The 21,153-nt window shown below is 53.8% G+C and overlaps 6 protein-coding genes across 6 annotated transcripts; 2 read left to right on the plus strand and 4 right to left on the minus strand.

Moving 5' to 3' along the window:
• Nucleotides 1-228: 228 nt before the first annotated feature.
• IAQ61_005645 (uncharacterized protein) lies at nt 229-3,518 on the minus strand (the record flags this gene model as incomplete). The annotated part of the gene is made up of 3 exons (XM_003839920.1): nt 229-3,132; nt 3,253-3,266; nt 3,413-3,518. 3 exons carry the CDS (start codon nt 3,516-3,518, stop codon nt 229-231), a joined length of 3,024 nt encoding a protein of 1,007 aa, XP_003839968.1.
• Nucleotides 3,519-3,874: 356 nt separating this feature from the next.
• IAQ61_005646 (uncharacterized protein) lies at nt 3,875-6,412 on the plus strand. The gene is made up of 2 exons (XM_003839919.2): nt 3,875-4,901; nt 4,956-6,412. The coding sequence occupies exons 1-2, from the start codon at nt 4,132-4,134 to the stop codon at nt 6,073-6,075; spliced, it is 1,890 nt and encodes a 629-aa protein (XP_003839967.1). The 5' UTR covers nt 3,875-4,131; the 3' UTR covers nt 6,076-6,412.
• Nucleotides 6,413-8,276, minus strand: IAQ61_005647 (uncharacterized protein). Its single transcript, XM_066096872.1, has 2 exons — nt 7,296-8,276; nt 6,413-7,239 (listed from the first exon to the last, which is right to left on the minus strand). Exons 1-2 carry the CDS (start codon nt 7,481-7,483, stop codon nt 6,585-6,587), a joined length of 843 nt encoding a protein of 280 aa, XP_065953223.1. The 5' UTR covers nt 7,484-8,276; the 3' UTR covers nt 6,413-6,584.
• A 1,066-nt stretch (nt 8,277-9,342) lies between these two features.
• On the plus strand, nt 9,343-9,783 carry IAQ61_005648 (uncharacterized protein; the record flags this gene model as incomplete). The annotated part of the gene is made up of 1 exon (XM_066096873.1): nt 9,343-9,783. The coding sequence occupies one exon, from the start codon at nt 9,343-9,345 to the stop codon at nt 9,781-9,783; it is 441 nt and encodes a 146-aa protein (XP_065953224.1).
• Nucleotides 9,784-11,180: 1,397 nt separating this feature from the next.
• IAQ61_005649 (uncharacterized protein) lies at nt 11,181-12,513 on the minus strand (the record flags this gene model as incomplete). The annotated part of the gene is made up of 3 exons (XM_003839915.1): nt 11,181-11,828; nt 11,927-12,342; nt 12,453-12,513. 3 exons carry the CDS (start codon nt 12,511-12,513, stop codon nt 11,181-11,183), a joined length of 1,125 nt encoding a protein of 374 aa, XP_003839963.1.
• Nucleotides 12,514-15,873: 3,360 nt separating this feature from the next.
• IAQ61_005650 (uncharacterized protein) lies at nt 15,874-19,585 on the minus strand (the record flags this gene model as incomplete). The annotated part of the gene is made up of 5 exons (XM_066096874.1): nt 15,874-15,901; nt 15,987-16,257; nt 16,306-16,522; nt 16,576-18,870; nt 18,944-19,585. The coding sequence occupies 5 exons, from the start codon at nt 19,583-19,585 to the stop codon at nt 15,874-15,876; spliced, it is 3,453 nt and encodes a 1,150-aa protein (XP_065953225.1).
• Nucleotides 19,586-21,153: the final 1,568 nt, after the last annotated feature.

The following is a 21,153-nucleotide window of genomic DNA, read 5'->3' on the forward strand; positions in this document are numbered from 1 at the left end:
GTCCCAGAAGTTACAAATCAAAGCCGGCGCAAGCTATTCGCCGTGCCAACAAAATGGGGACTCTGTAAATTTCCCCTTTCATCATAATCTTCATTATCATCATAATCTCATTCTTGGCAGTGTTTTATCCTCGTGCCATACTGGCCTCGTCCTTTGAGCCCCAAACCATCTACTAAATCCAACTCCAACCCCCCATCCCCCTCCCGCTCACGTTCCTGCATTCCCAATCTAACTCGTACTCCCCGGCGGCCCCCCCATGTTGAGCAAAATATCCAACATATCCATCCCCCCGACGTCCGGCCCCATAGCCGTCTGATTGATTTCCGCGCCCCACTGATCGAGCAGCGGATCCAGGGGCAGTGCAAGCCAGTCCTGATCGTGGCCACCGGCGCCCCAACCACCGTTACTGTTGTTGTTGTGATTCGCCCATTGTGACCACGTCGATCCCGTGTTGTTGGGGCCGTTGTTGGAGGCTGAGGAGGGATTGCCATTCGAGGGGGCGGGAAAGTTGTAGTTTCCGGGTGGCGGCATAATGGAGATGGAGTTACTGTTTGGATCATAGGGCTCGACGCTGATGCCCCAGAGGGGAGTTGCGCGACCTGAGCCGTTTGCGAGACCGCCTGTGGCTAGGGAAGGGGACGCGGAGCCTGGGATGGAGGTGAAGCCGTTCGGTTCACCGCCGATATAGCCGGGGTTAATACTATTGTTGTTGTTTCCTACGGACGCGGGAGGCGGCATAAGGGGTGCTTGGCCGGGACTTTTGCTGCCTGCACGCGAGATGCCAGTTGAACCGTTGGCGGCGACACGGACAAAGCGAGCACGAATCCGGTGGGTCAGTGTTTCGACGAGGTCTGCGAAGCGGTTTCCCACGTGTACATCATCCACGATACTCGTCCGGAGCGCATCCACTGAATCGCTCAGCAGGCCAAGGGAAACCGCGACGTCTTCTTCGGTAGCACCGAGAGCAAAGGTCTTGAGTAGGATGATGGCCACACTGACGATGCGGAAGAAGGTGCGGACAGGTGCATGACGCAGGTATCCACCGGGGTAGAGACCGTCAACAACAACGCGGAGTACGTTGCGCGAGGCATCGATGACTTCGTTGATGTAATGGCGGTCGTTGGCGTACCATTTTACAAGCGTGGAAAAGGGGATTGCGCCGCCATCATCGGTACCATTTGCGGTTCTGGCATTGCCGTTGCTGTTCGGAACGCCATGGGGTTGGGCATGCGTCTGCATTGGCGTATTATGCGTGCAGCGTTCTACAACCGCTTGCAGGGCAAGCGAGTTCAAATAAACGCGCGTGTACTCAAATTCGATTATGAGCACATGGCGAATTTGAGCGGGAACTTGATGTGCGCGATCAAACGATGTTCGCCATTCCTGCAAGGGACCCTGAAAGAACTTGAGCATTTCCTCATAGCTTCCTGTTTTGAGAAGTTCTCGAGTTTTCCTGCGGTTGGAAAAGAGTTTTAGGTTTCCCATTTCCATGACTTTGGCGATGCGTTGCCAGAAGTCTAGCACCAGATCTTGAACGGCGTGACGTTCTTGTGTTGCAATCGATTCCAAGGGGAGACGTTGTCCGTCGGATCGCATACCAAATTGTGGTGGAGGGGCTTTGATGCGGCTGATGCGCTCCTGATAGAGTTCCAAGGGAGTAGGACCTCCGGCCAGACTCTCATCGCGCGCGTCGATTTTGGGAAGCATCGATGTCAGGCCCAGTCTTCCACTCGTTTGTGTGACGTAGATGATGAGCAGGTCTCGTAAATGATTCTTCCGTCGATAATATGCCTTCACAGTCGCATGCGAAAGATGTTGATTCGCTTCCTCAAACTCGGTCTCGCTCGTCTCGTCAAAAACACCAATCTCAAAGGCCAGCGACATGGCATTGCCAAGTAACATCCAGCACATGCGGTCACTGCGCCAACATGGCTCTAGCCAGCTATCGATCCGCTGATCGCCGATTTCCTTGTACATGTCAGCCTTGGGGCCCGATTCGTACGGGTCATCCGGTAGGACGAGCTCGTCATCGTCATCGCCAGGTGGGAAGTGAAGAGCGCGCGGATGCCACTCGGTGAGCAACATCAAACTCTCGACCGTGCCAAGCGTTCGAAGGCCTTTGCGAGACAAGGGGTTCACATCGGATCCCGGCTGCTGTCCTGCACCGCAGAAGCCACCTCCAAACTGCTCCTGACCAAAAATCATGCGGTCAATCATGCCTTGAAGGTACTTCCATAGCTTCTCGTGAATCAGATAGGAGCGCGAAGTGGCACCAACGCCACAGGAGCCACTGGGTTGCGAGTATCTTGCGGAGATGGTGAGCAAGGTGATGACCAGCATGGGTTCCTCCCTCAGCATCTTGCCGTGGAAGGCATGGTCGCGGTAATCCGGCACGACGATGGGCGTTAGGGGGGACAGGTAGGTGTAGAAATAGTCGATGTAGGCAATGGCTTCCTTTGCTGTGAGCCAGCCTGCACGCACAAAGCGAAACTTGGTCCAGGCCCTGACCGCATCCGCAAACGCCTGCTCGTTCGGCGGATCTGGAATGATGGGCTGGTGGAGGGCGGGATCGACGGCTGGCTCGGGAGCGGCGCGCGAGTGGCTCCGCATGTTGGACGTGTTTGGCTGGGGGCTGGCAAAATTGTTCTGCGAGCCTGGCGTGCTGCCCAGCGTCGGCCGCTGAAGACTCGAAGTGCTAGTGGTGCGGTGGTGGCTGTTCATGCCGGCTGCCTCGAACAGCAGGTTCAGCGCATCGTGTCCACTGTACACCTCGCCCGCCTGCAGCGTAGCCAGGGTCTCGTTGTTGACCTTTTGGTCTTCCTCGTCGTTCTGCTGGCGGTCGTGGCTCGCAGAGGTGGTGGGCCGGCGCAAAGGCTCATAGCGGCCAACCGAGCCGCCCGGAGTCAAGGGCTGGGAGATGTAGGCGGTGCTGGTCGTCGTCGCCGTGATGGTGGTGGGCTCTGGGCGCACGTCGTCTGAGCGCTGGCGCTTCCTGCCATTGCGTACAGCGTAGTCGTCGACATCGTCCAAGTCGTCCTCGCCGTCCGTCTTCCTCTTGCGACGCGTGGCCGAGAAGAAGCACTCCTTGCTCTCACGGCGACAGCGCACACAGGGCGGGTCGTGGGGGTGGTCCTACAGAGGCACAATTCTATCAACAGGATGCTCACGTGCACTTGTACTGTGTATCAATGATGCCGTGGGCCCAGCGATAGATAGTACAGGTAGCGATGGTTAGTCGCAGGCTTAACTTACTACTGGTCCCAGGTCTGAGGGTGCCGCAGGTCAGGCAGGTCAGCACACATGTCTTTTGTGACTTGGCAGAAGAAGGAAGTAGTGGAGGTGGTGAAGGTGGTCGAGGGCAAGGAAGAGCAGGAAGAGCAGGAAGAGCAAGGCTGGAGCCATGGACACATACCGCATCGCACCTTGCGCCGGCGACAAGGAATGCAGGCCTGATAGGTGCGAGTGTGTTGGGCGCCCGCTGTTCCCCGCGGTCCTGGCGGGCTTTGCGTGCTGGACATGTTGGCGGTCTTCGGTCGGGTACCGGCGGCTGAGCTGGGTCTGACTTGAGTCGCTTTCCTACTCGCAGCGGCGTACGGTAGTATGGGGAAAGCAAACGTGTCTATGGAGAGTGGGCACCGGCTCAATCAATGGAAGAGAGAGATTCGGTCTATCGCGACAGTGTTTCCTCTCTGATCTCCGCCTGGCCTGCTGTTGCTGATAATTGATAATGCTGCTAGCAACCCTGGAGGGAGTCAGTCGAGCCTTCTCTGCGGGCGGCCACGAGTCACGAGATCACGGCCAAGGTCACGGGGAAGATCACGAGTGCGGGGGAAGCTCTCTGGGACCACCAATGTCATTGCCAACATCACAGACAGCAAAGTGTTCACTCTTGGATTTCATCATCAATTAATCCGTTTTTCCAACCGTTTTCCAGCTCGGTTCAGGTATTTCAAAGAGCCATTTCGTCATCTGCTAAGACATGGCGTCGCCAGTGGTCGGCAAGCCATGGGCGCAGCAACGTGGCTATGTCAGCTCTCACCCTTCTCTTGACTACTTCAAATCACACACGTAAAACCCTCTGTTGTCCCCTCGTACGCCCATCATCGGGTCTAGTGACTTCCTTCATGCATCATGTTTGAACGCGTTTTCAATTATTTTCATACTCGATCGTCAAATCAGTCTCTGGAGGATTCTGGCACATCCAGCTCCACAGCGCACGAGAATGAAACCACAGCACCCTCCCAGCTGCCTGCTATCACTAAAGGCAACTATACCGCAGTCTACTCTCAGGACACAGCTACGAAGGGCTGGCAATATCCCGCACTCAAGGATCCCGACAATCAGATCAGGCTTATTCGCGTACTGCCGCATGACGGGGAGAATGGCGTTAGATGCACTGTGATGGTCTTCAATCGGGAATCGCCTCCAGAGGATGGCTATCGAGCACTCTCATACGCTTGGTCAGACTGTGGAACGCGTCAGATTTTGGTCGATGCATCTGTCAGTCAGGTACAATCCAATCTATACGACTTTCTCCACCACGTCTCGCTACAACAAGTCCATGCTCCACATCAATGGGCCGGATACTGGTGGGTTGATGCCCTTTGCATCAACCAGGTTCACCGCGATGACAATCCAGAAAAGATTGCACAACTGTCACAAATGAAGGAGATCTATGCTGGGGCCAGAGAGACTGTAGTTTGGCTAGGCATAGGCTCACCGTCGCTTCATCACAGCATGCGTCTCATTAAAAATAGTTCAACCCAACATCGTGCTGCTAGATTCAGAACACCAAATGAGTGGGATGAGGATGAAGATCAGAATGAAGATGTGCAGGATGTTGTAGAACTCGAATTAGCAATACGGCATCTTCTTCAAGAACCATACTGGGCGCGCACATGGTGAGCAGTCAATGAGACTAACATTCTTGTTGATAACATATTCATTCGTACCAGGATCCTACAAGAGATTGCTGTGTCCAAGCAGAACCGGCTTGTCTGTGGTCAGGAAGAGATATATTTTCTCGAGCTCGCCGTCATGGCCACGCTTACCCGTGCGCATTTTAGAAAGATTGACTGTGCCAGGATCATGGATTACAACATCAAAAACGCAGTTGCTATGGACTTGGCCAGTGTCATCTACCAAGCAAGGGAGAATTGGAGCTCCCGTGGGCAGGACTACATCTATGCGCTCCTCGGGCTGGTATCAGCAGGCGTGGGCCAGGATTTACAGCCAGAGATCAGCACATCCGGATGTAATGTTATTTCTCTTGCTATTAGAGCCATCCTTGCGGATCTCCAAAAGAGTGATGTAGCAGCCTGGGAGCACTGCCACGCACTCGCAAATACGGCTGTGCATTCACCACTGGACACTAGCTTTGAGACCGAGCAGCAACGCAGCAACTGTCTGGGAGCACACTGCAATCCAGAAACGCAGTGCTGCCCGCAAAACTGCTCACGAGGTGCCACCAAACATTGCGATGCCCTCACCATTTGCCGCAAAATAGCAGACGAAATATGTCGACATCGAACGGTAGAAACCTCCTACGACTTCACACCCATTGTGCCCGACACTGCCCAATCCCGCAACCTACTGTCCTGGCTGTTCAACAATCAGCCTGATAAAGCCTCGGGTCGATATACACACGCGCAAAGTGCTCAAGGCCGCCAACGTAGCTCGTCTTACAACGTTTCAACACCCCAACTCTCTCATTCCCGTCAAACACACTATCGAGAGTCATCCTCGACCACCGAAACCCCACCAACCCCATATAGCCCACCAACCTCCTCAAGCCCATTAAACCAACCTCATCAAACCACCCCACCAATTCCCCTGAACCCACCCTCTCCATCCAGCCCCCCAAGTTCTCCACACTCGCTCTACAGAAACCACGGTCCTATTGCGAGTGCACGGTCAAGTCACCATAGACGCCACCTACCACACCATCAGCGTCATCCAAACACGTCCGAAATTCACATCCACCGCCGTCCGAATCCCCGTGGCCACGCGCCCTCGCCAGATGACTGCATTGGCAAACCGCGACAACGGGCCAGGGTTGAAATTGCTTTTCATTGAGGGTGATGATGATGATTGCATGTAGCTTTGATGAAAATTTGGTCACTGTGATGCGGCGCGGTATACGCATGGCATAGTGGACGATGGCTCATCTGTTCCTAGTACTTGTGCTATGTAATCTCCTGACTGTTTATCAAGGTGAAGATGTTCCTTTTCTTTCTTTCCTGTCGATCGTCACCAATGCTCTTGTCAGACAGAAAACATTGAGCGAAATCGTATTTCATTCTAGACGAAGAAAAAAGTATTGTACATGTGAAAAGTAGCCGGCTACATCATGCCCATCTAAGCCAAATTCATTGTTTGAAAAACCCCAAAGCCCTGTTCTGTCCCATGCCCGCCGTACGCGTTGATATCTTCGTAGTCTTGTGCATGCTTGGTGGCTCCCGCCTACTCTGTTCAGTCATAAGTGTAGCTGAACGTTTACCATGTATTCGTTCACATATAACTATGCCATACCAAATTGCTTCACACCCCCCACCGCGCGTCACAGTCTCCAGCATCACCACCCCTCACGCAACAAGACCCAACACACCCATCCCAACAGCAGCAGCCACGCCCCTGGCCCACACCGCAGCCGGCGTAGGCGCCGCACCCTCATATATCGTCCTCGTGCTACCGGCCTGGCCCTCGATGGTGCCCAGGCCGATTTCGCCCTTTCCTGGTGCTGGGCCAGGTGTGCGTGAGGGAAAGTGGACGGTCCAGGTCTCGGGGACCCAGGTGCTGAATGTACCGCCAATCCAGGTTTCGACCCATTGCACCGAGATGTAGTCGTCGCCTTTGACGCCTGTGGGGGAGGGAGGTGTGGTGGTGGCGGCGCTGGCGCTGGCGCTGGCTACGACTGCTATGATGGGGCTTGCGGCTGAGGGAAGGGGGGCGACGAGTGGTGCAGGCATGGGAGCGGCTTCTGGGGGGGACTTGCTTGCTGGAATTGGGGATGAGGTTTCAGTTGCTGGAAGTGCTGCGTCTACTGGGTCTGGGTTGGCGGGTGGGAGTTCGGTAGAGGTTGATGATGCTGGTGCAGGGAACGCTGCCCCAGGCGCAGGCAGTGCTGGGTCCGTGGAACTTTCTACTTGTTTGGCTGCATTCTCAGGGCTTTCCGGCATCGCTTTAGGATCAACAGGTGGCTGGGCAGCATTGGCAGCTACGTCCGGTGCTTGTCGGAGCCTGTATCACTGTAAGCGTCTGTGAGCTGTATATGGATGAGGCATTGTGGAGCTCACTCTATATTCTCGTGTTCAGCTGTTATAGTCTGGAATGGAATATCTGATCGTGGCAGTGAAGCGGGAGAGGCATTCGCTACGGTGGAAGCCTCCCAAGCACTTTCGAGGTACGCATCGTCGGCGAACAGCCTACCAGCTGACACAGTAGGGAGAATGAGCGCGTGCAATACAATGGAGCGCATAGTCATCACACGGCTTATCTTTCCAGCAAGGTGATTTCGATTCTCCAGATGCGTTGGATGTTGCTTGTGCCTCAAGGCTTGGAGCGTGAGTGCGTGCGTGGGCGCTATCGCCTTGCAGTTCGGTACCACGGTAAGTTCTGCTTCGTGCCCAACACTGACAGGCAAATACCTTCAGAGCCGTTGCAATCTATTTGCTTGGAACTTCTATTCGCGTGATATAGGGCAACGGTGACACTGACGAAGCAAACACTAGGCATGAACCCGAAAAAGGGACGAAACTATAGAGTAAAGAGTGACGAAAAAGACCCAAAAATTGGTGCAGAGTTGAATGTTGGATGGGCGAGGGGGGATGTGGGATGTTGGTAAGATGGTGGAATGAGAGTTGGTGGTGAGAAATGTGAATAGCGATTGACACACCGATCGGGAGGTCATGGGGAAGGAGCAACTCAGCTTCGTCCAGGTATGACTGCCACAAGTGTGGGTGGCAACTATCATCACCACGTCTTCTCCTGCCTTTTTCATCGCTCTGGCAATGCCAATCACGTCTACAGCTTGAGTTTTGCCTCTGCCTCTCCTTGGTCTGGATCATCGCCGCCCGAGAAGTGGGAGCAAGGGAGAGAACGAGAGAAGAGAACGGGAGAAGAGAATCGAAGGAGCCACAACCATCTTTGAGATGTCATCAACATATATCGTCAACGAAAGTGAAGGCGTTGTCTCGAAGATCAACAGAATCATCTAGTCGGGGGGGGGGGGGAGGTATATGATAATGGCTTGGGAGGTTGCACGGGACTTGGAGTCGTGCAAAATCTGACCCGAGAGTCGCTCGAGCTGCAGTGTGGTGGAAGAGCTCATGGGGGTGAACGCCTTAGCCTGTTCATGGTCGTACGAGATCACATCATCAAAGGTGTCCGATCAAGGACCCACGAACCCCGAGAACCCCAAGGTACTGTAGGCCAACCCGAGGAAAAAAACCAAAGGTATGCGTACACGTTCCAATGTCCTCACTAGAATCCCCTGCTGCTCCCTACAACCCACAACATCCACGCTCCCTGCGCCTCTCCCTCACCTTTCCTCCCCCCCCACGCCATTCACTCCCCCACTTTCTCCTTACCTCCCCCACCCTCCACGCCCCTCCCTTCTGCACTCCCCTCCCAATCTACCGACCTCGCATACAGACCACCGTCACACAAGCCGCACCAAGCGTCACCACCTTTTGCCTGTCTCCCCAATAGTAGCATCCCCAGCATTAGCACAATTGCTTGTGCAATATTGACAACCCAGGTGCTAAAGGGAGGGGGGCGGATGGTATTGAAAAAAGCTGCAGCACGGACGGGACCCAAGAGTTGTGTTTTGAGAGAAATGTGGCTTAATGATAGGAATGTCAAGGATAACGTTTGCTGGATGTGCAGTCACATATGTGTATAGGTACGGTACTCTAGATAGGGAGATGGTGGAGAACAGGAGGTTGGAAATGGGAAGCGAGATGCAGGTACCGGTACGAGGATCAGTATGTGTGGTACCATACGGTAGGTAGGTACTAGTAAGGCTGCGCGCGTTATGCACGCGTTCACGTAACGGACGCCCTAGCTCTACAACACTATGATTGCAATATCTTGTACACCTACTAGGGGGTTTCTACTGTAGATTATAAATTCCACCGTCCACTAGTAGAGCTACAATGGTGCAGGGTATCCAAAACCCCCTTCAAACGGAATGTGATGGAAGACGACGTTTTCTACTCGAATCACACTTTTTCCCAACGACCGGGCCCAACCATTCGGCCAAGATACAGTAAAGCCCTACCTTTTCATCGCCCCCTTCGCATATCCCCTCATCTCCCAAGCGCTGCCCAGACGGGCGCAAAGATGCTTGAGGGCGACAAGCTATGGGGCTTTGGCCGGCCGGTGTGGCGTTTTGGGGGGTTTTTTTTGGCGCTGGGGTGGGTGCTGTGCGAGTGGTGTGGTGGGCATGTATGGTGTACAATGGCGGCAAAGAGGAGCGATGTTTGGTATAAACGTACCATGGATGATAAGGAGGAGGGGAGGGAGGGGTGTGATGCAAGCTTTAGGGGACATGGAGTGGTACAGTACTATAGCGACAAGACTGGCTCAAGTGATGATTCAGTGCTGAATAAAGCCAAGGGTATGGCACTTCCAATGGCCATGGCAATCCCAATCAGACTGGTAGTCGCAGCCACAGTGCTGCAATACAGCACAGTACATCATAGTTACAATGTACCAGTTTGGGTACTGAACACCAACACCACGGACAGCACAGCATCAGCATCAGCAACAGCAGCTGCATAGTCTAGTCTAGTGACTCTAGTCCAGTCTAGTCCAGTCTAATCCAGTGAGTAGCGTGATTGCCCTAGGAAATCATAAGCGTCATCGTCATTGGCATTGTCATAATGGCATTGGAAAAGGGTTTCAAACAAAAAGGAATCCATGTCTTGTATGGAGCTCGAACGCTGCATGCCGAATGTACATCATCTTCTCTTCTCTATCCAATTATCAAAACTACCCGGCCACCATGCAACAAAAGTCGCAAGACCATGCCATGTCGTGCACAAACCAAGCTTGGCCACCACAGTCCCTTGACCCGATCCAAAGGACGAGGGGGAGATGCAGTGCAGCACGACCACCACCAACACAACACATCCAAGCCATCCCGTCCCTACAAATGACGCAAACCATTCCCGGGCGCATGCATCCACAACAAAGCAAGAATGCCAAATCGGCTCAAATCGGCTCAAATCGTAACCATTTCCACCGGTTGTCTAAAAGAAAAACCCCGCAAACCCCCATAGTCCAAAGGAGCAGCAAAAAACCTCAAAACGATCCGTCCATGCCGCTGGCCAATTTGAGATTCCATTTCTTTTTTAAACCAACCATTAAAAAAAAGGGCCGGACTCGATCCGCCGAGAACCGGTGCGGCGGACCAGACGGTAAACGACCAACAACACCAACTCGCCCCTTTTCACTCAACAGAGCAGCGCCCGAGAAATTATATAACTGGCGAGAGTTTGTAGGTGTCGTGTGCGACAGAGTACCATAGACAAGGGGAAACGGAGCGGATTAAAAAAAACGTTTGCGACGTCATTCTTGTGTGCTTGGCTGCTAAGATACTCGAAGCGCTGGATTTTGAGAGAGGGAGAGAGATGTGGAGAACCGCGCAGGGCAGGTGGGGGAAAGGTTGGGAGTAAGGAGGAGAGAATTGTATATATGCCCAGCGATGCGACGCAAGTGAAGCAACTCTCAAAAGTCCCGCGAACGAGCCAGAACGTCTTGGGAAACGCAGCAGAAAATAAGGTATAAACAAGAAGCGTAGTATGATGTGCGTGCACTAAAAAGTGTAGTATAAAAAAGCCGTAAAGTGGTAAAATATGCAGGTACAGCAAAAAGGGGGGGCCTAACAGTGGGGGGTATCTGCCGCAATAGTAGGCGTCGTATCCGGGAATACGGGATGCATAAGTGTGGCGTGCGCGGATAATGGCCATAAAAGGTAATGGTAAAAGTTGCGGCGAATCAAATCGCGCGAAGGGAGAAAACGCCGTTCATACGCTCGTAAATGTGCCCGTGGGTGTTGATCAAGGACAGGTTCAGTCGGTGACGGTGCGATGGCGGGAGAACACGGGAAGGAGGTGGTAGTGTGTGTGCGTGGTGGGTTGTAAAGAATCTTATTATGTAGTATTGATCCGGCACTACTATGTCAGCGCCCAACTGAGGAGAGTGACGAGTAATGGGACTGCTATTGACACTGTGGGCGCACCCAAGACAGGCGCGGCGTTGCCAAAGACGGTCTGACCAGGCGTCATGTTCTCCTCGCGCGAGAAAAAGTACGACTTGGCGGCCTCGGGGCCCAGCGATGGGTCGGGAGGCGTGGTTTGGGCAGGAATGGCGCAGACCTTGGCCGGATCGTACGTGGGACATCGCTCCCGGTAGTCGTTTTGCGAGCGCTCCGTGTCGGTCGAGTTGAAGTAGAACTTGGTGTAGGCGACCGTCATGACGGTGTCGCTGTCGGGCGGGCCTGCAGACCACAATGGGTCGCCGTTGCTCCAGTGGTTCATGAAGATGCCGCCGCCCTCGGTGGGCACGTTCTCGGTGACCTCGTACAAGAAGGCGCCGTCGACGTAGAAGGCAACGCGTCCAGGGGTCCAGTCGAAGCGGTACTCGTGGAACATTTGATCGGGGCGGAAGGGGAGGGGTTGGACCTTGAACTCGGCGGTGCCAGACGCATCGTAGCCATGGGCGACGGATTCTGGCGTCTGGAGGACGAGGTTGACAGCGCCCTGGGAGCCGTTGAACTGGTGAGACAGGAATTCCATGTCGATTTCTTGCGAGTTGTTGTGGTACTGTGTGCATGGTTAGTGGGAGTGTGCTGGCTGTGCGCCCGGATGGCCATTTTTTTTTTGCTTTGCTTTGCTGTTTCTCAAGAGGGTGGACGACGTACGAAGAAGAAGGCACCACAAGTGCCAGACGAGTTGGACAGCTTCATGCCAATACGGAAGGAACCATGCAGGGCATCGGTCCGTTGGCTGACCATCTCCGCGCCGCTCACGAAGCCATTGGAATTGTTACCGCGCACCCACAGCTCCAGACCGGCGTCGCCCCCATGATCCGCATCGCCAGCCCAGACGTCCGACTTGGTGAAGGGGTTTGCGACGACGTTGTGCAGTTCCATGTTCTTGCCAAAGGGGCCGCGTGCGTTGACGGCCGAGACATTGTAGACCTGGGGCTGCCAGCCGACCTCGCGGAAGTTGTCCGTGTCGACGTGCAAGAAGTCGTTTTCTTGCAGCTCGGTGAAGACGGCGTGATCGGCGTCGGTGGTGGTGTTGAGCGAGTATCCGCACTCGCAGGCCGCATTGGCTGTTTGGCGGGCGCATACAGTCAGCATGCAACGGACAGAGATCATCCGCAAGTCACATCGGCAACGAGAGCACGAATACAAGAGTAAGCAGCGCAACCAGGTCACGTACCGAGGCGGGAGACGGCAAGCAGTAGCAGGGCGGGCAGTGCGCCCGTTGTGCGGTGAAACATGGTCTTATTGTTGTGATTCGTGGTGGTCAGAGGGAAAGACTGTGGTTAAGCAAGAAGTGGTAGGCCAAAGGCTTGCAGGCACAAAGGGCGGGGGGACAAGAAAAGAAAAAAGAGCGTCGGTGTCGCGAGCCGGGGGGGGGGGAGGGGGGGGAGTAAGAATCCAAAAGAGCGTGGTGAGGCCTTGGGAGTACAAGTACAAAAGGACGAGGGAAAGAAAAAGAGAGAGAGAGAGAGAGTGTGTGTGTGTGTGTGTGTGGCAGAGGCAGACATGGTGACTGACCACTGACTTGCCGGGGGGAGGGGGGAAGGCAGACGAGCAGAGCCGGGGCAAGAGGCCCAAAGCAGCAATTGCGGCCCCTTTGGAACCACTCAGGCGAACCCCAGCCATCCCGCCGTTTTTGCCTGCCAGACAAGGGGTCAACGCGCGCCGAAATCACTTGTACGAGGGTGTTTATGTGGGCTTCTCTGGGGAGGGGGGGGGGGTTTTTCTTGGTCAAGAGCCGGACTAGCGAACTGGGCGTGCACTGGCTGGCGCAAGGAGACCATGGGACGATGAAAATGGACGACCATGTTGCTGCGTGCACCTGAGCATCGAGTCTAGTGTGTGTGTATTTGTATTTGTATTTGTATTTGTATTTGTGTGGGTGTGAGTGTGGGTGTGAGTGTGGGTGTGCTGGTGACGGAATGATCAACCCCCCGGGGAGCAGGTCCCCCTTGTCTGCCATGTACTATGTAGGACTCGGTCGTGTAGCCCAGATGATACATGCTACTAGTAGAGTACAATACCTACATGTACACACTACAGAGTGCATTGTGGTCGTTGGCGCAGCCGGGCGGGTGCATGTGGCCGCGACAACCTAACCGTCCAACATGGCAGCCGACATGCAAGACCAAGACAATGCACTGCCAGCAGCGAAACAGGAATGCGCACCAAAGAGAGCCGAGTACAACGAAGAGAGTGGAGTACCAAAGCAACGAGAGCCGGGTAAAGCAAAGCAAAGCAAAGCAAAGCAAAGCAAAGCACACGACCACATCGCATGACACAGTATGTACATGACACGAAATAAAGTCCGATCAAGGGCCCCCTACTCTACCTATACAGATCATGTACGATCCCACGTCTCCCTGCGCACCCGCCTCATCCGTCCGCGCCTGTTTTCTGGGGAAAAAAGAGGGCACAAGACACAAAAGGCACAAGGTGAAATGAGAACACGTCTTGGATGAGAACACGTCTTGGTTGGGGACAGGAAGACGAAGATCCCTCGTCCCTCGTCCTACTTTGGGTCACGAGGGCTGGAGTACCGGTACTTGCTTACAGACACCTAGATGTTGTGTAGTGTCAGTGACAGCCCTGTCTCTCCCTCTCCCCCACCAAGTCAGTCCAAGTCACTTGTCATTGCATACTCCGTCCTTCCAAGCTTTCCCCTCTCGTCTGTCTATTTTGCCAGAGTGGTGCAGGTGGGATCTGGTTTGGTCGCTTGGCGTGGTTGATATTTCGACACAAGACGGTACGACATGGTACCTACACAAGTCCACTGCTAGCTACCATAGGTACATACACTACACACACGCTCCCTCTCTCTCTCTCTCTCTCTAGCACCTACCATTACGAGTCCTGATCAACAAAACACGCACCAAGTCTGCAAAAAAACTACTTTTCGGCCTAGCCACTGCGCCTCTGCCGCTCACTAACCAACCCGTCTGCTGCGAACTGCCTCGAACCGAATCAGTCATCACCCCTCATGTCTCCATCTCTCCTGTTGGCACCTCATCTGCCATGGGTTGTCTGACATGGTATCCCACCAACAACAACACCATCATCATCATCTCATCATCTCATCACCCAGCCAAAGAAAAGCCCCCCGCCCCTTTCCCCAGTTCACAAGACCCTACACATGTAAATCACCCAACCAATCCCCATCCACCCTTTGTCCCTCTCGCCTTGTCACTTCGCTTTGCCTCGCTTCGCCCCTCAACCAACCACATGAAACTCCACGCGCGCATTGCTTCGTGTGTCCAAATTGCCCGCCACCCCCCTCCCATGCATGAGCTGAGCCGACGAATAAAAGATCCGCATTGGCCTCGAACGAAATCAAAGTCGGTCTCTACTGTGGTCAGTGGTTGTCCATCGGGCCTGAACCGATCACGCGAGCACCGCGCACCCTTTTTCCAATGATGACATGGTATACACGGCATGATACCAACTATACACCGTAGTATCCATCAGATCCCATCCCATCCAGAACCATACTCACATTCACCCATCCACACTTGAACCACCCCAGAAGCCCAAACCACTACCCAACCCTGCAACACCTCGCCTTCCCCAACGAACCGCCCATCGCAATCCCACTTCCCACTCGACACGACATGACCGACGCACGCCCACACTACTCTACCTACCCAAAAAACCCCGCCAAGCCCAAACCCCAACCAGCCTAGCCCAGCCTAGGTACATACACACACAGTCTTAACCACAAGCCCATGCTCAAGGTGCCGCATTCCATTAGTATTATTTTTATTATTCTTATTCTTATTATTCTTATTTAGGCCATTTTGCAGTCTTCGCACCTTGATACGACACGGAAATGGGAATGGGGTTCGCGCGCATTGGGACGCTTGCAATCTAAAAGACACGAGGAAAGGTGGGGGGGGGGGGGGGGCAGGGGAGGTTGGTTGGACGGTGTACACAAATTGCGTCCGGAAGGGGAGGGGGAAGGGGGGAGGATCCTTGGCATGGCTACATACTGTGTATACCTACCGTACACACTGCCCTGTATGCGGTATGTACCCCCCAAAAAAATATAACAACAACAACAACAACAACAACAACAAAGTGATTGAGTTCACGACAAAGCCTCCCCCCAAAAAGGGAATGATTATTCGTGGACACGGGATCATGGGGTTCAAAATGTCCCTAGTATGTAATAATGGCCGTAATAGTACATGCTACTATGCACGTACGTCCTGTACGTGCTAGTCTCTCGACCGTGGCTCGAGCTGTGCTGTGCTGTGCTGTGCTGTCCTCAGCTCGTAGTCTGACCACGTCCCGTGCTGTGCCGGTGCCCATACTCCCAGGTCATCATCCGACGTTACAGTGTTGCAGTCCATGATCGCACCTTTGTCCATCCTTCATAAATCTACGGTAACCCAAACATGCCTGTTCATACCCCATTCGCTTGCCGCTTGTCTTGCACCCACGCATATATAACAACCCATTCCAACGCCAGGCAAACAATCAAAGATATCAAAAAGACGCTCCTTTTCACGCCCTTGTCGTGGTAATATAGTAGTAGCAGTAGCAGTAGCAGTAACAGCAGCAGCCCAAACGATGGCGTCGTGGGAGGGGGGGGGGTATCATCACAAGAATCCAGACTCGGAGAGAAGCCTAGATCGTCCGTTAGTGCTCTACGCTCCTCGAGAACACACAGAAGAAGGTCAATGATAATCAGCGAAAGTAGTGCGGGGTGTACCTTGCAATCTTCTCGTCTTCTCGTTCGCGCGGCTCCACCGTCAAACTCATTTCATACATTTCGTGCACGTCGCCCGCCGATTGCATGTTGGTGAGAATGTAGTCTTGCAACTCGGGCACTGGCTGTAGCGGGTACGGCACGTTCTGGTACTGTTGAATGTCGCGGATCACTTCCGCCGTCTTCGCCCGCTTGGCGAAATTGATGAGGTTGGTCTTCTTAATCAGCGACGGGATGCCGTCCTCGATAAAGGTCAAGTCAGTGAGATACACGCCTAAGTCTTGGTTAGCGACAGGTTAGATGACGATGGCCAGCCGCTTACCGAAAAACGGAATGCAGGGCGGGTTCGCTCTGTGTAGCGTATCCCGATACTCCGCAAAGTTCTTAGTGCTACCCATGAGTTTGCGCATGCTCTCAAGCACGCCCATCGATCGCTGGTTGACAGCGCTCCATGTTCGGTTTAGGCGATGGATTGGCGCAGTGCCAAGCGCCGAGATGATGGATGTCAACGTGGAGAAATTGTTGAGTTGGCGACATTTCTGGGTAGCTGTCAGCCAAGCATAAAGCAAACAACGCCAACCGGAAAACCTACATCTGCAACGTTGACAAAATGTTTGATAACAATCACTCTTCGTTTGACATCCTGTTGTGTGAGAATCATTTGCGCCACCCAGTTGGTCAATTGATTCGAATGAAGAATAAGAGCCTTCACGTTCGCTGCTGGGTCAGGCTCGCCAGGCACCAGCTTCTTCTGCCATGTCTTGTTGAGACATTCGGTCGGCCGAATCTTGCCATACAGTCTCGATTCGATAATAGTGAGTTGACGGGCAAACTCGGTCGCGTCAATGTCCAAGAACTTTAGCTTCTTCATGTGCTTCGGTAGAATTGGCTGCGGCGTCTGGGCGCTCAAAGTGAGTACGAGCCGTTTGGTTGGCATGTCTGGGCCACGAGAGCGCTGCTCAACCGATGTCATCAGAGGAGCTGCTCCAGGAGTGCTCGTCGTTGCCACGTGATCCTTTGCAAAGTTGTACACTCTTTGAATCAATAGTTTTGCTTCCTCGTCGTTGCCTTCCATCCAGAAATTGTCGAACCAACTCTTCAAAATGTTGACAACACGAAACCTGATGGGCTTTTGCTTCTTGTCCACCCAAACTTGATAATCTTCCTTGTCGAGGCCATGGGGCGGTTGTATGCTCCATCGCTTCACGAGCATCTCAAACAGCTCAGAAGCAGTCGTGAAGGATCGATAGGTGAGCAGAAATGTATTGTTGAAGGCTGCATCAAGGCGGTCATGTCGTGTTAGTTGTTCCACAAGACCTGCCAATGTACCCCCACGCAGTTGTGGAGGAATTGACTTATGATCGTATGAGATTTCGCCTTCGTGATCGAGCTTCAGGTATTCTGGGGTTTCCTCAAGAGCAGCGGGTGGCATGACGGGGACTTCACCAAAGAACTTTGCGACTTTGGTGCTGTTGACTCCCCGAGTGATGGGCTCAATTTTTCCTCCTTCATCTAAGCCTGGGTGGGTGCCTTCACTGTAAGTTTGCGACTGTGGCAAGTCCTTGAGTAGAGGCCTCTGGAGTCCTGAAGGTCCACGTGCATGCGAAATCGGTACCTCTGAATCTGTGTATCTTCGTGGATCGTCTCCGCTACGAGAAACCATGTCGGCCAGGGGCATGGAATCTGACAATTGCTGGAGCAGTCCAAATTGATGCGCAGCGGTGGCTTCGAGATCTCGCGAGACAGCGCGCACAGCATTGATCCGATCCTCGAGTGAATCACCCCGAAGTTCAGCCCATTCATCTCCCAATGGCGCTGCCACTCCCTGACAGGCAATCACAAGTTCCGCAACCACATCATAGGCCTTCTGCTTCTGAATGCTGAATTCACTCAGCTGTTGTCCATGACTGTCGTAGTTTAGCGAGGACAGGTTCACCGATTCTATCGTCGATAGCCACGGTCTACATATGTCCAAGACCTTTGCTGTCGCGTTACAGATCTGATCGCCTATCATCCGGTGTCGTTGATGTGTGACAATCTTGTCTCGAATCACCAGGTGTTCGTCTAGCCGGCGGAGGCTCGACACGAGCATTTTCTTGTATTCTTCCAGCCTTTCCAGCACGCGCAAGTCGAGCTTGATCGTAGGTTCTATGGGCGGATCGTAGTCTTCTTGATTGATAAAAGACACCGAGGAGCCGCCATCTCGAGCATCTGTACCGTTGTTTTGCCAGCTACCTCCTGCTTTTGGGCCTACGATAAAGCCAGGTACAAGCCTTGGGATCTCTTCGCCGCGTTGTTGGCGGGCTACTTCAACGAATCCAAACACCCCATTCAGGACACCATCCGCCTCTTTTAAGCACTTTGAGTACGAATCAGGTGGTGGAAAGTCAGATGCTGCAATGTGCGAAGATAAAACGAGTTTAGAGAAGCGCGACATGGTTTCCCTGAAGTGAGGATAAAGAGCTTTGTTAGTAGATATGATAGAGGGATTGCCAGAATGATTGTCGGTGGTCCCTGAGCCTGCCGCTAGCAATAGTCTCATGTGATCAGAGATGTCCTCTGCCCTCTTGACGAATTCTGAGCGCGCACTGTTGTTGATCGCCTGTCGATAGAGTTCGACGGCTCGGCGCATGTCTTCTACCATTCTATTCCAGGTCAGAGGGACCGGATTGACATCGTCGTAATATCGGCGCGACTGTGGAGAGGTGCCGTTGGAGCTACCCACAGCTGGGCTGTTCGCGAAGGATGTGGCCGTGGTACCAGTGGGTGGGATGGCTGCAGCCGAAAAGCTCATACCAACCCCATCGTAAGACCTGCCGGGTAGCCCTGCGTTCATCGACTCCATGGAGGTCGCTGATGAGAGGCCGTCGGATAAGCGATGCCTTGTCTGTGGTGGTCCCTATTAGTAGTTGTTCGCCAGGTATGGTCACGTAGTGTGCACGGTAGCACACAATACTTACGCGCGAGCTGTACGAGCCCTTGGGATTGGGGCCTTCCAAGTCGGATGCAGACGTTTCATCGTCGGTATCATCGACATTGTAGCCAGAGGCAAAGGCCTCGGCGGGCGGTCGTGACGACTCTGGAATAAAGACGTTGACGCGGTCGCGGGGGCCGCTCTCGTTGGCGCCAGGCGCCTCCAGGGGCAGCTCCATGGTGCTCACGCCGGTGAGGGTGTTGAAATAGAAGAGCCTTCCATCAGGTGTCGCCTGGGGTATCCAGTAGGCAGCCTGATCCTCCTTGTTCGCCTCATTGTGCTGCTCGACGGGCAGGATGGTCTCGTTGCCGCCCAGCGATTCCGTGTCCGAGTTGGTGTAGTCGGTCCCGCCCAGCGACCGCGTGTCGTGGTCATCGTCGGCCTCTGCACCGTTCCTATCGTCCTCGACGTCCTCGCTCTGCCGCTGTACCACGGCACAGTAGTTGCTGGGAAACCAGCCCCGGACCCCGTTGATGACTCCATCCCACCAGCCACTCTCGAGCTGGGTAATCACCTGGATGATATCGCCCTGTCGGAAGCTCAGACTGGTGCGGTCGTCGGCGTCGTAGTCGTAGAGCGCCTTCACGTACATGCCGCCAGGCGAGACGGTGCCGTTGAAACCGTTCATCGTGGAAGGCGCAACCGTCCCGTGGCGGACCAGAGGGGAGCAGACAGCAGCAACCTTGTGTTCACTGGTAAGCGCGCAAAACCCTCTGCAGCAGCCCTCGACGTATGTGGATGCGGTCGCAAAGTGGGCCGTCTATTCTTACAACGCGGTCGATTCGTGAGGTTGTCTCCGCGTATTCTGGCCAGGGTGGAGGGGTTTGTTATTGGGCTAGAAGCTGGACATTAGACCTCGCATCCGCGCCTAGCTGAGCGACGCAGCGAATTGAATCTCGCAACGGGCACTTTGTTTTGCCTCAAGGCCAGCAAAAGAGAGGTTGGAACGGAAGAGACTGCAACACCTGGGCGAGTCGCTGCAAGGCGTCGTGAGCCTGATTGTGGGGACGGCACGTGATACTCTGGATGGGGTATCAATGCGAAAGGGCAAAAGCAGCTAATAGGTAGTGTCAAGAACCGGGACCATCCCTCTTGGTTGATTGCGGCAGCATTGAGCTCGCCGCTATCGTCTGGACTCTGAACTCTGGACTCTGGACTCCGCCCTGCCCTCCACACATACATGCGCGTCTATATATGATGCCTGCCTATAAAGCACACAGTAGGATGATTTCAACTCTCAGGCCTGATGCATATGGGAGGGCGGCCGAGGCTGGTGGCTGGGTAGGTAGTTGGGCTAGGTAACCTCTACACGGTAATGTCGACCATACCTACCTGACCCTCAAAGAAACTTGGTAGGCTCGTCTGCACAAAGAAGACTTAAGCTGTTCACCGCATCTTTCAAAAAAACAACCCCTCCCATTGAGGTATTTTGATGGGCAATCTGCTGGCGGTCTGAACCGTGTAAAAAAAACCCCACCTGGAATGCCCCGTGTATGTACTGTGCATAACCGGTTGATGAGGCCGGCTGCTATCTGATCAGAGATCAAAGAGCGGGGACAAGAGGACCCTCAGGTGTGTCCATCTAGAACACTGCTTGACTCGTGGCACATTTCGGCCTTACACTCCCGAACAAGACCTTTCAGGAAGTTGGGCAGATCACTTCTCCACGTGGAATTGTGAAGTGCTAGAGTACGGCGTTCGGAGACTGGGTGGGCTCTGGACTCTGGACGAGCATGGTGAGCTCGTGCGACTATAGTACTCAACCTTGCCCTTTGAAACCCAAGTTGTTGAAATGGAAATCTCCATCTACACGATAGGGAGAAGGAAACGCAATTTCACAGCAGTTTCGCAAGACCACATCTCAATGCAGCACCTAATGCAAGGCGTAAAAAAACCCTTGCCAAGTTCTCCCAGGCCAGAATGGTAAATCATACCGTGTCCAGTATGGCCCAGCATGCGTGAAGTTGTACTGTGTTAGCATGGCTGTCAATCGACATCTTACTGCGCAGACTATTGGAGTGAGCAGTGGGCAGTGAGCATGGTGGGCTGATGGCAGGCGGTGACTGACACACAACCGGATCTGGAAAGGCCCGATGGAAGTTCAGAACCAACACCAAACTCAAAGACGTATCGGTTGTCGCGTGGAAGCGGAAGGAGGGTTTGCAGGTTCCTGCAACACCGGCTTGCGGGCCCTAA

This window comes from Plenodomus lingam, assembly GCF_022343315.1.
Source record: "Plenodomus lingam strain CAN1 chromosome Unknown contig_22, whole genome shotgun sequence".
Taxonomy (NCBI): domain Eukaryota; kingdom Fungi; phylum Ascomycota; class Dothideomycetes; order Pleosporales; family Leptosphaeriaceae; genus Plenodomus; species Plenodomus lingam.

Bases quoted from the DNA above. Each gene is read 5' to 3' on its own strand.
- IAQ61_005646 (XM_003839919.2), top strand. From the start codon at position 4,132: ATGTTTGAACGCGTTTTCAATTATTTTCATACTCGATCGTCAAATCAG. The intron at 4,902-4,955 runs GTGAGCAGTCAA...CATTCGTACCAG, and splicing joins CCATACTGGGCGCGCACATG to GATCCTACAAGAGATTGCTG.
- IAQ61_005647 (XM_066096872.1), bottom strand. From the start codon at position 7,483: ATGACTATGCGCTCCATTGTATTGCACGCGCTCATTCTCCCTACTGTG. The intron at 7,240-7,295 runs GTGAGCTCCACA...ACAGTGATACAG, and splicing joins GCTGAACACGAGAATATAGA to GCTCCGACAAGCACCGGACG.